The 12020-nt window shown below is 48.7% G+C and overlaps 1 protein-coding gene across 3 annotated transcripts in view; it reads right to left on the minus strand.

The window, feature by feature from the left end:
* The window catches only part of LOC110522101 (midasin), a 51172-nt gene that overhangs the window by 4987 nt on the left and 34165 nt on the right, over nucleotides 1–12020 (minus strand). The window contains exons 67-90 of one of the 3 annotated variants that reach the window (XM_036975658.1): nucleotides 10225–10320; nucleotides 8130–8224; nucleotides 7795–7919; nucleotides 7426–7587; nucleotides 7086–7269; nucleotides 6767–6950; nucleotides 6385–6538; nucleotides 6018–6164; nucleotides 5768–5894; nucleotides 5548–5653; nucleotides 5248–5363; nucleotides 4586–4990; nucleotides 4250–4470; nucleotides 3939–4076; nucleotides 3475–3656; nucleotides 3142–3303; nucleotides 2775–2912; nucleotides 2410–2548; nucleotides 1993–2171; nucleotides 1733–1864; nucleotides 1446–1590; nucleotides 548–840; nucleotides 280–438; nucleotides 86–187 (exon numbers count right to left, since the gene is read on the minus strand). In XM_036975658.1, coding sequence (XP_036831553.1) covers nucleotides 86–187; nucleotides 280–438; nucleotides 548–840; nucleotides 1446–1590; nucleotides 1733–1864; nucleotides 1993–2171; nucleotides 2410–2548; nucleotides 2775–2912; nucleotides 3142–3303; nucleotides 3475–3656; nucleotides 3939–4076; nucleotides 4250–4470; nucleotides 4586–4990; nucleotides 5248–5363; nucleotides 5548–5653; nucleotides 5768–5894; nucleotides 6018–6164; nucleotides 6385–6538; nucleotides 6767–6950; nucleotides 7086–7269; nucleotides 7426–7587; nucleotides 7795–7919; nucleotides 8130–8224; nucleotides 10225–10320 — 3891 coding nt within the window. The remainder of the gene's footprint in view (nucleotides 1–85; nucleotides 188–279; nucleotides 439–547; nucleotides 841–1445; nucleotides 1591–1732; nucleotides 1865–1992; nucleotides 2172–2409; nucleotides 2549–2774; nucleotides 2913–3141; nucleotides 3304–3474; nucleotides 3657–3938; nucleotides 4077–4249; nucleotides 4471–4585; nucleotides 4991–5247; nucleotides 5364–5547; nucleotides 5654–5767; nucleotides 5895–6017; nucleotides 6165–6384; nucleotides 6539–6766; nucleotides 6951–7085; nucleotides 7270–7425; nucleotides 7588–7794; nucleotides 7920–8129; nucleotides 8225–10224; nucleotides 10321–12020) is intronic. The other 2 variants (XM_036975659.1, XM_036975660.1) reach the window with 2 other exon arrangements.

Raw genomic sequence — 12020 nt, forward strand, 5'->3', positions numbered from 1 at the left:
AGAGAGGAGCGAAAACCCGCAGGCACCCGGCCCTCCGTGGAATGAGTTTGACACCGGGCCGGAGAGATTCGTTGACCAGACATACCTGTGTCTTGCTCTGGCTCTGTTTCTGAGAGGACATCCTTGCCATGAGTTTGGACTCATGCCCCTCTGACTGACTGGCATCAGCTGCTCCGGTACCATGCTCCTGGACAACAACACAACAAAACAAGAGGGTCAAATGTGTGGATTTAGACATTTACATGGGCTGTAAATGGGTTGGGCGAGGTGGGTGTGTACCTCTTTAGCTTGGTCTCTCTCGGAAGCTTCTCCTGCCAGCTCCACGGCCGTCTCACTCTGGACGTTCTCCTCACCCGTCTGACCGTCCGTGTTGTGCTCCTTCCTCTCTGCCGACTCTGGCTGCTCCTCATCCTCACCCGTACCCTCCTCTTCCTCCTCCTGTGGGCAATGACGAAGAAAGGCGTTAAACACCCGACGAGCAAAACAATCTGTTCTAGGTACATCTGAATCCCCAATGTGCAAGAAGAGAGGCAACAAGTCAAACAACCTTTGGTTTCTGGCCTTCGTTTGCAGGGATGGCCATGTCCTCCTCTTTCCCTGCCTCCCGTCCTTCATCCTTCTCCTCCTCCTCATCCTCCTCGGCTGCCTCTTTGTCCTCCTCTGTTTGTTCTCCTCCACCTCCCTCTTCGTCCTCAGTCTTGGGTTCCTGGCCTTCCTCCTCTCCTTGTTTGTCCGTCTGATCTTCAGCCATCTCCTCCGCTCCTCCCTCCTCATCTTTCTCTGCTCCCTCCTTCTCGTCCAGCTCCATGGGCTTCTCGTCAATGTCGAACGGGTTTTCCTCTGGAGGAAATAAACAATGGTCACGCACTGGTTCTGTGGTGTCTCCACCTGTCTCTCTCAAATAGTATTTGTTTTCTTTCAAATTATTTAGCTGCGCTTCAAGGGGCAAAATAACACCGAAATTGATAATGCCATTTTTGTGTAAGATCTATTTTTTGGCCCATATCATGATGTCACAATGTGATCTGATTATAATAGAGCAATGACTGTTCATCTGGGTAAGGGGGTGGGCTCTAGACCTATCAGCCAATCAGGGCTGTGTATGTAAATATCTTCAAATGTGTTTCCTAAAGCCCAGACGATCAGACTGAGCATTTCAAGGGCCAAAGGAGGATCAGGGAAATATATATTAGAGTTATTTTCATTACATAAACACAGTGATTTATTAGAAAAAGTGATGATTTAAAAATACAATTACAGAGACTGCATGGGGGCTTTAATTCAGCTTGCCTGGCACAATGGACCCAATACAATAGTCCCAAAGTGCAAACCCTGCCTACCTGGCACTCCAACACTGAAAGTATTTGTAAGAAGACAAATAATATTTGAACCCAGGTATGTTCCTCTCCTCCCCTGTTGACCCCTGACACTTGCTAAAGCCTCACCCTCTCCCTCTCCATCCCCCTCGTCCCCAGCCTGCTCCTCCTCCTGGTCCAGGTTGAGTTCATCAGGCAGGTCCATGGCCTCCGGGTCGGGCTTCTTCTCCTGCTTCCCGTGGTACGGGTCCACCTCGTTCTCATCAAACTCCCGCTGGAACACAAAAACAGTCCTGTTACAACACACCCAGTTACAGCCTGAGATTTAGTGGCCGATTGCTCATTACACAGCCAGGGACAGTTTGACCAAAATACTGGTCTTTCGAAGTCAACATTGTTTCCTAGTTAAAGCTTACCTCGTCCCCTTGTTCGTTGATCTTCTCCTTTTCCTCCTCGTCCAACTGTTGGTCTTTGTCGTCTTTGTTCTTGTCTTTTTTGGGGTCTGCTGCATCCAGATTGTCGTCCTTGGCGACCAGTTCTGATTCCCCCTGAAGACAAACAGAAGAACAATTACTAAACGACGAATACAGTAGATAGCTGACTGGTCGCAAGTGGTAGATACTGCACTCGCTGTCAGATATGTAAACAGTTTAAATCAAATTCTTTCTCCCCGTACCTGGTCCATTCCTTGGCCTGACTCCTCCTCGTTGTCACTGCCCTCCTCTTCGTCATCATCATCCTCATCACCCCACATCCTCTCGTCCAGCGTGTCCGTCTGGCCCTCGCCCAGGTCACCCATCTTCTTATCCAGATCTTCATCCTCCTCTTTGTCAGACTCCTCCTCGTCATCTTCACCTGAAAATAAATAACCAAGAGCGCTTTGCAATGTGAGACCAGGGTTGGGTTTATTAGGGCGTGCAACAGAAAACTGTTTTGCAACAGACAATGAAAAATGAGCGTTTTAATTGGACAAATTCAAGGTAGTCCCTTAATGTTTCAGTCTATTTTCTCCCATTGCTGCCTAATGAACATGACCCAGGAGAAAGTTCAGACTGCCATGAGGCTGTGTGCGTTAAGTGGTCCGTCTTCCCACCTGGCTCTTGCTGGTCTCCATCATGCATCTGGCCGTCAAAGTCCTCGGACATCTCGATGGCGTTGTCCTCCTCCTCAATGTTCTTCTTGTCAGGCTCCTCCTCCTTCTTCTCCTGGCCTTCCTGGAACGTGTCCTCCACCTACGACAGAAACAGCCATTTTAGCTAGCAAAACGTTATAACTTTTGGGGTGAATCCCAACTCTCACCAAGTATATTGTGTTTACTTAGTCATGTATGGATGTCAGTGGGAGACTAAGTGAAAATAGACTTTAGTGGAAGTTAGGATTTGCCCTTTCAAGAGCAACGCTAGTCAAAAAACATAGATCTTAGTGTCTGCATTAGATTGTCGTTCTTGTAGGCATCACCTGCTCTTCATTCTCGATCTTGTCGCTGACGTCTTTGGTGCCCTCTCCCTCTCCGATGCCACCGCCCTCATAGTCATGGAACTCTGTGGCCCCCTCTCCGTCCCCTCCCTCCATCAGCTCCTGGGGTAGACAGAAGCCCTGCAGGACAAGACAACAGGACAATCAACCAGAAAAAAAATAACTGCTGTACTGTAGGCACCATTGCGGCGTAGGTAACTTACCCAAACAGTAGAAATAAACAGGTACTGAAACTACAGTTTGTCCTAACATTTTTCACTACTTAAATAAAATGTTTAAAAAAAGTTTCACAGAGAACCTGATAGTATGTTTTAAAGCAGATCCCAGTAGAATGGATACAGTACACTACCTTCTGGGCTAGCTCAGTGAAGATGCCGGCCAGGACAGAGAGCAGTTTCCCAGTGCTCCTGTGGGCTCCCAGTGACAAGGCCAGGTAGTAGCGTACCAGCTCTGAGTACAGCCCCAGCATGGGCTCCAGACGCGCCAGCAGCCTGCACGCCTCACTCAGCTCCTAAACACACAGCACACGGGACAAAGGAGTAAAACAGAAGGTCAACGGAGACGTATGAATATCATGAACAAAGTATTCTGAAACGACAGGACATCAGAGTTTCAGTATTATATCTCCACTACACTAGAGGGCGGTATAGGCTACAGTATATGCTGTGTTGACTGCACCCACCTGGAGCTGGTGAGACGGACAGGAGTCTCGGTGGACTCGGAGTCTCTCCACTAGCTGTTCCAGCGTGTCGCTGACCTCCCCCAGGGAGAGAGACGCCACCTCGGCTCCTAGCTCCTCCTCCAGCAGGCGGCTCAGGTGACCAGGCTTCAGCAGGTCCTCCTGGGGCGCCTCCTCCTCACCTTCTGGAACAGGCAGATTGGGAATGTCATTTCCTGTCCTATCAATGATCAACACACTTTACGGGACCCTAGGATTGATCACGTTAATAAATCTTGGCCCAGTCTCACTCTGGCTTGCTTGGTTTGCTTTTTAGACAGCTATTTCTCCTACAGTTCTCCAGCAACAACCACACAAGGACACAAAGAAAAGCCCCTCCCAGTTTCAGTCCGTTTTCTTCTGTTTGGTGCCTAGCGAATATGGCCCAGGTGTGTTATTGGAGGAAGACAGCAGGGGTCTCTCCTCACCTCTCTTGGTGTCTGTCTGTTCTTCTCCCTGCTGCTCCCCCTCCCTCCTCTTCACCAGGGTCTGCACGGCAACCAGCACTGTGTTGATGGCCTTTTCAAGTTCAGCAGAGAACTCTGAGCGGAATGTTTGCTGGTAATCTGAGAGGGGGGGGAAAGAGGTGGAGGGAAAATTATTTTAACAATGTAATAACACTGTGATACAATTTTAACACCAGTGTAATACCAATGGAATATATATATATTTTTTGAAACGGGCATTATAATATACATGTGACGGATTGATTAACTAAGCATGATCGGTCTGTTTTCACCTGTGTGTCCGTGGCCCAGGGAGAGTAGCTGGGTCTTCCAGGTGGTGAACTCAGTCAGGGCGGCCTCCACCTCTCCTCTGACATACTGCAAGCCCCGGGTCAGCCCAGGCTGGGTGTCGGCCGTGCCCTCGGGGGTGGTGAACAGCTGTTCCACTGCGGGCATCTGTGCCGTCACGGAACCCAGCCGGTCATAGCCCGAGCAACACACAGAGAAGTGGCTCCTGGGGAGATGTGGAGGAAAGACATGAAGACCCAAGCTGAATGGTCTTATCTGTGTTAAGTTCCTGTTTAGTACTATCAGTATTCCTAATACTATCTTGTGCTCCTAGGCCTTACCAGGAGTGCAGCGCCCCCTGTGTGGACTGCAGTGCCACTGCATCCAGCTCCTCCTTCAGGCTCTGGGTTTGACCCAACATGTCCGCCACGCGCTGACTCAGCTGGCTCCAGGCCGGGTCTCCCCTCCTCAGCAGACACCCAGGGGGCTGCCTCTGAGACGCCAGGGGGGACGGGCACCTCAGGGTGGGCTCCCTCTGCCCGCCTGACCCGTCCGTCTGCTGGGGCCCCTCGGGGCAACACTGCAGCAGCCAGGAGAGCTGTTGGAGGAGGGTAACACACTGCGCCGACAGGCCCTGGGCCTTGATCACCCAGGCCTGGAGAGAAGCCTGGGGGGGAAGGCCACCAGCGTCCTCACTGTGGGCCCGGAGGTGAGCCTGGATGCCCTGAACACTGACTGTTAGCCTCCTGCATGTGTTAGAGGATACAAGCCAAAAAGAGTGTTAGAAGGACAACTACAGATAGAGATACTCAAGTTGTCTCCCAAATAGAACCCTATTCCCTATATAGTACACTGATTTTGACCAGGGCCCGATGCGGAATAAGGTCCCATATAGGGAATAGGGTGCCATTTTGGACGCAACCATACTAAGAGACACACAGATCCTCTAAGCCAAACTGTAAGCTCCGAGGTGTAAGGTCATAGGTTAGAAGGTAAGGTTCACCTGTGGTGGACCCACTGCTCTGTGAGCTTGGCCAGGCGTCGCCTCTGTCTGAGCAGCAGCTTGAACAGGTGGGAGGAGAAGCCTCGGCACCGATCAATGTTCCCAATCCCCAGCTCCTGGAACACACACACACACAGTTCAAACTACGTCGTAGTTTTTCAGACGCCGTTAAGGCCATGGATATCCTATCATTTGGCACGTAACTCAGTGTTTTAGGCCCCATTTAGAACACACAAAATAACCAATATTTCGCAGTTGCAATGAAGTCAACCTGTCGGTCGTTCCATTTCAGTCTTTCACCTTAGCAGCGCTCTGGAGTGCAGTCATCATGGCCGTTCTGCGGGCCCACGAGCGGTAGAAGTACTTCTGACAGCCGTCCCACGCGGCGTTCATCTCAGTAAACAAACTGAAACAGACACGGTTCCATGCCACAGTCAACCAGGTACTCCGTGACGTACTGCACAGTGTATTATTTGTAACATGTGGTGTGTAGCAGCCAGGTGGGTGCATCTTGTCTTACCTGTTCTCCGCCTGCTCCTGGGTCCTGACTGCTGCCAGGGCGGTGTGCAGCTCCAGCGGCTGCAGACACAGGGTCTCCTCTGGATCCGCTGTCCTGTTCCAGTTCAGGCCCTTACGGTAGGACAGACCTGCACAAAGACAGCAGCGCCCCCGTCAGTAAACTCCGGTCATAAAATACTGTACAGCATCAGAGTTCTACCACACTGACATAAGATGCACTTGGGGTACAAAGTCTATGTGGAGGGACTCACCGATCTCAGCCAGCATCTTGAAGAGGTCAGACAGGGCCCTCTGCTTCTGCTGGAGGATGTGTTTGACCTCGGACTTCTGCTTCTCCTTCTCGGCTTTCAGGTCGATCGCGAGACTCTGGAGGTCACGCAGGTTGCTGATGATCTCCCCTGAAATAAAAAACACATATCTATAGTCAAAACTATAATCATAGAGGGACTTTTCCCACAATCTAATCCGAGGCAAGTAGAACTTCAGCTTCTCATCCAAAACCTTTGATAACTTTTGTTTTTCTCATTGACATTCGTGATGGATTCTCAACGAGGCAGCACAAGCAGACGTTTCTCATCTAGAACCTGTGAGAGGCCATAGTTTTTCTCCAGCTCTTACCGGTGAAGACGTCCAGGTCCTCAGAGAGCTCGGGCAGGGGGTTCTTCTTCACCAGGGTCACACACATCTTCCTCATCTTCCTGGTGAGGAGGGGAAGACGGCTCTGCAGAGATGAGGGCTCCACACCTGCCAGGCCCTCCTCTGGGGACTCACCCTGTAACACACAAGCACAGTCATTGCCAACATCATCAGAATGTAATGAAAGCGCTCTTTGTGGAGAGCAATACTGGTCCAAACTGTCATTTTACGAGTCAGAACAATAATGTCAGAACAGAACACTGATGTTGATACCATAGTACACATGCCATATTGACGTTGTGTATTATTGCCACTCGTCTGTGTGATCCGAGTGATTGTGGCTAGAGGGCGGTTTGCACTGCACCTGTAGGTCTCTGGCCTTGCCAGGGAGGGCGTTCTTCAGGGCATGGTGAAGCCTGTGCAACGGGGTGTTCTCTTGGTTGGCATCCACACTGTCCAGGCTGGCACTGCCCTCCTGCTCCATCAGTGCCGGGGCACACGGCCCGCTCAGCGCTGCCTCAAACTTCTTCACAAACTTGAACAGGGTGCTGGGAAACCATAAGAGTGGTGGATATTGTCATGTATTTACTGGAAGGGGATCAAAGGTCAAATGGTATGGCGTAATGGTCATTTTTTTTAATACACAAGAAAATGAGGATCTTTTATTCAACAGGCAGTCTTACCGATGGGTCTTGTCCACCGACTGTTTGATGGACCAGAAACTGACGTCGTTCCACTTGGAGATCTTCACAAAGTCCTTGAGCTCCTTCTCAATGGGCTGGCGGAGCTGAGTGACTTTGGTCTGGATGCATTCTGAGAACTGCGTGTAGTACTTGTGCAGATTCCAGAGGAGACTGCAGAGAGTTTCTGTGAAAGCAGGAAGGACTTCCTAGTCAGGACTACATCTGCATGTTTGAAAAAGGTGAACACCAAGTCAACGGACTTAGCGCAGACTACTGTGTGTCTGTAAAAGTATGTATGTATGTATGTATGTATGTGAGGGGACGCTGGGTTGGGTCCCACCTTGTCCGTGCTGGCTGGGGGCCAGGAGGAGGTGGCAGTGGAAGCCGAGAAGCATGGCCAGCCGCGTGTGGTACTCCCCTAGCGTGGAACCCTCCATGAAGGCCTGCAGCGTGGACGACACCGTGGACAGGGACAGACTCTCCAGAGACAGATCGCCCTCTACTGGAGACAACAGAGGACAGGGAGAGTTAGCTGGCTAATACTCCAGTGTTCATTAGGACATGCAATGGAAAACGAGTCAAAACATTTTTTTCAACGGAAACAAAACAAAATGTGTTTCTTATTGGACAGGTCCAGGTAGTCCCTTCCTTGTTTTAGTCTGTTTACTTCCGTTCGGTACCGTATGAATGTGACCCAACATTTTCATACCTGTGCCGGTGTCCATCCTCTGCTCCTCCAGGTACCTCTCAACCAGCTGGTAGAGGGAGAACCAGTGCTTGGTGGATCTCTCTGTGTGACGCTTCAAGGCGTTGTCCAGACTGCTGGACCAACAGCTGTTGACGCGTAGAAAGAAAGTAGAAAGACCTTAAAGTCTAGCGGGTTGTGGGAAACCGGATCCATTTTTCTCCCATAGTGTCAAAATGCATGCCAATTGCTCACCACGTCTACACTACAATAACTCTTAACAGAAAATGATATTATACGCATGATGAAGAAAACAAAGGTAACAGTATCATAACCAGGAGTGTAACCCTGTTCCTTACTTGAGCTCCAGTTTACGCCACTGGATGATGAGGTTAGTGACAGGCTCCAGCTCCCTCCTCAGAGAGACCTTGCGGCTGGCGTTGTTCTCCCACTCCTGAGGAGGGCAAAGGGGGTGAAGTTAGAACAGGGTTAGGGCCATTATAGGAAGATATGGCCCTGCATCCCAAATGGCACCCTATTGCCTTTATAAGGCTACTACAGTGCCTTGCAAAAGTATTCGGCCCCCTTGAACTTTGCGACCTTTTGCCACATTTCAGGCTTCAAACATAAAGATATAAAACTGTATTTTTTTGTGAAGAATCAACAACAAGTGGGACACAATCATGAAGTAGAAGGACATTTATTGGATATTTCAAACTTTTTTAACAAATCAAAAACAGAAAAATTGGGCGTGCAAAATTATTCAGCCCCCTTAAGTTAATACTTTGTAGCGCCACCTTTTGCTGCGATTACAGCTGTAAGTCGCTTGGGGTATGTCTCTATCAGTTTTGCACATCGAGAGACTGACATTTTTTCCCATTCCTCCTTGCAAAACAGCTCGAGCTCAGTGAGGTTGGATGGAGAGCATTTGTGAACAGCAGTTTTCAGTTCTTTCCACAGATTCTCGATTGGATTCAGGTCTGGACTTTGACTTGGCCATTCTAACACCTGGATATGGTTATTTTTGAACCATTCCATTGTAGATTTTGCTTTATGTTTTGGATCATTGTCTTGTTGGAAGACAAATCTCCGTCCCAGTCTCAGGTCTTTTGCAGACTCCATCAGGTTTTCTTCCAGAATGGTCCTGTATTTGGCTCCATCCATCTTCCCATCAATTTTAACCATCTTCCCTGTCCCTGCTGAAGAAAAGCAGGCCCAAACCATGATGCTGCCACCACCATGTTTGACAGTGGGGATGGTGTGTTCAGGGTGATGAGCTGTGTTGCTTTTACGCCAAACATAACGTTTTGCATTGTTGCCAAAAGGTTAAATTTTGGTTTCATCTGACCAGAGCACCTTCTTCCACATGTTTGGTGTGTCTCCCAGGTGGCTTGTGGCAAACTTTAAACAACACTTTTTATGGATATCTTTAAGAAATGGCTTTCTTCTTGCCACTCTTCCATAAAGGCCAGATTTGCGCAATATACGACTGATTGTTGTCCTATGGACAGAGTCTCCCACCTCAGCTGTAGATCTCTGCAGTTCATCCAGAGTGATCATGGGACTCTTGGCTGCATCTCTGATCAGTCTTCTCCTTGTATGAGCTGAAAGTTTAGAGGGACGGCCAGGTCTTGGTAGATTTGCAGTGGTCTGATACTCCTTCCATTTCAATATTATCCTTGCTCCTTGGGATGTTTAAAGCTTGGGAAATCTTTTTGTATCCAAATCCGGCTTTAAACTTCTTCACAACAGTATCTCGGACCTGCCTGGTTTGTTCCTTGTTCTTCATGATGCTCTCTGCGCTTTTAACGGACCTCTGAGACTATCACAGTGCAGGTGCATTTATACGGAGACTTGATTACACACAGGTGGATTGTATTTATCGTCATTAGTCATTTAGGTCAACATTGGATCATTCAGAGATCCTCACTGAACTTCTGGAGAGAGCTTGCTGCACTGAAAGTTAAGGGGCTGAATAATTTTGCACGCCCAATTTTTCAGTTTTTGATTTGTTAAAAAAGTTTGAAATATCCAATAAATGTCGTTCCACTTCATGACTGTGTCCCACTGGTTGTTGATTCTTCACAAAAAAATACAGTTTTATATCTTTATGTTTGAAGCCTGAAATGTGGCAAAAGGTCGCAAAGTTCAAGGCGGCCGAATACTTTCGCAAGGCACTGTACTTATGACTAGGGCTCAGGGCTATAGGGAGACATTTGGGGAGTGGGTATGGAGCCCGGTCGGCTCGGGGATTCAAACCAGCGACCTTTCGGTTACTGGCCCAACGCTCTTAACAGCTAGGCTACCTGCCGCCGCTGGATAGCCTGGTCACAGGTCTGTTTGTATGGTTCTTGCCAACTCCTATAGTCAGCATAAACATACTACACAAACATACTGTATCTAGGACCAGGCTAAGAGAGGGAGAATAACAGCAGTAGTGGCAGGAGGACGCACCTGGGCTTTGCTGAGCAGGATCTCCAGGCCGTTGAGGAACTTGGCCAGTGGGCTGGCCAGACTGAAGCCCATGATCCTCTCCATCACCACCGTCAACTGGAACAGAGAGACGGAGACAAGCTCAGCAACACTAAACACCGGAATGCTTACTGACGCTGGTGGCAGGATGCATTAACCTACTGTTAGGTTCTTATTTTATCAGAGTAAATAACTCACGGACACTACAGACGCTTTAACCAAGTTTAATTCTTCCCAAAAGGGTCGTGACAGCTGTAATTCAGACAACCAGACATTTCTCATCATCACAGGTGTGTATATATATATATATATATATATATATATATATATATATATATATATATATATATACACACACACACACACACACACTGCTCAAAAAAATAAAGGGAACACTTAAACAACACAATGTAACTCCAAGTCAATCACACTTCTGTGAAATCAAACTGTCCACTTAGGAAGCAACACTGATTGACAATACATTTCACATGCTGTTGTGCAAATGGAATAGACACCAGGTGGAAATGATAGGCAATTAGCAAGACACCCCCAATTAAGGAGTGGCTATGCAGGTGGTGACCACAGACCACTTCTCAGTTCCTATGCTTCCTGGCTGATGTTTTGGTCACTTTTGAATGCTGGTGGTGCTTTCACTCTAGTGGTAGCATGAGACGGAGTCTACAACCCACACAAGTGGCTCAGGTAGTGCAGCTCATCCAGGATGGAACATCAATGCGAGCTGTGGCAAGAAGGTTTGCTGTGTCTGTCAGCGTAGTGTCCAGAGCATGGAGGCGCTACCAGGAGACAGGCCAGTACATCAGGAGACGTGGAGGAGGCCGTAGGAGGGCAACAACCCAGCAGCAGGACCGCTACCTCCACCTTTGTGCAAGGAGGAGCAGGAGGAGCACTGCCAAGGCCTGCAAAATGACTTCCAGCAGGCCACAAATGTGCATGTGTCTGCTCAAACGGTCAGAAACAGACTCCATGAGGGTGGTATGAGGGCCCGATGTCCACAGGTGGGGGTTGTGCTTACAGCCCAACACCGTGCAGGACGTTTGGCATTTGCCAGAGAACACCAAGATTGGCAAATTCGCCACTGGCGCCCTGTGCTCTTCACAGATGAAAGCAGGTTCACACTGAGCACATGTGACAGACGTGACAGTCTGGAGACGCCATGGAGAACGTTCTGCTGCCTGCAACATCCTCCAGCATGACCGGTTTGGCGGTGGGTCAGTCATGGTGTGGGGTGGCATTTATTTAGGGGGCCGCACAGCCCTCCATGTGCTCGCCAGAGGTAGCCTGACTGCCATTAGGTACCGAGATGAGATCCTCAGCACCACAGACTGTCCAGGAGTTGGCGGATGCTTTAGTCCAGGTCTGGGAGGAGATCCCTCACGAGACCATCCGCCACCTTATCAGGAGCATGCCCAGGCGTTGTAGGGAGGTCATACAGGCACGTGGAGGCCACACACACTACTGAGCCTAATTTTGACTTGTTTTAAGGTCATTACATCAAAGTTGGATCAGCCTGTAGTGTGGTTTTCCACTTTAATTTTGAGTGTGACTCCAAATCCAGACCTCCATGGGTTGATAAATTTGATTTCCATTGATCATTTTTGTGTGATTTTGTTGTCAGCACATTCAACTATGTAAAGAAAAAAGTATTTAATAAGAATATTTCATTCATTCAGATCTAGGATGTGTTATTTTAGTGTTCCCTTTATTTTTTTGAGCAGTGTATATATATATCCTACTTAAGACACTCCTCCTCTCCAATC

Source organism: Oncorhynchus mykiss, chromosome 4, assembly GCF_013265735.2.
Source record: "Oncorhynchus mykiss isolate Arlee chromosome 4, USDA_OmykA_1.1, whole genome shotgun sequence".
Lineage (NCBI taxonomy): Eukaryota > Metazoa > Chordata > Actinopteri > Salmoniformes > Salmonidae > Oncorhynchus > Oncorhynchus mykiss.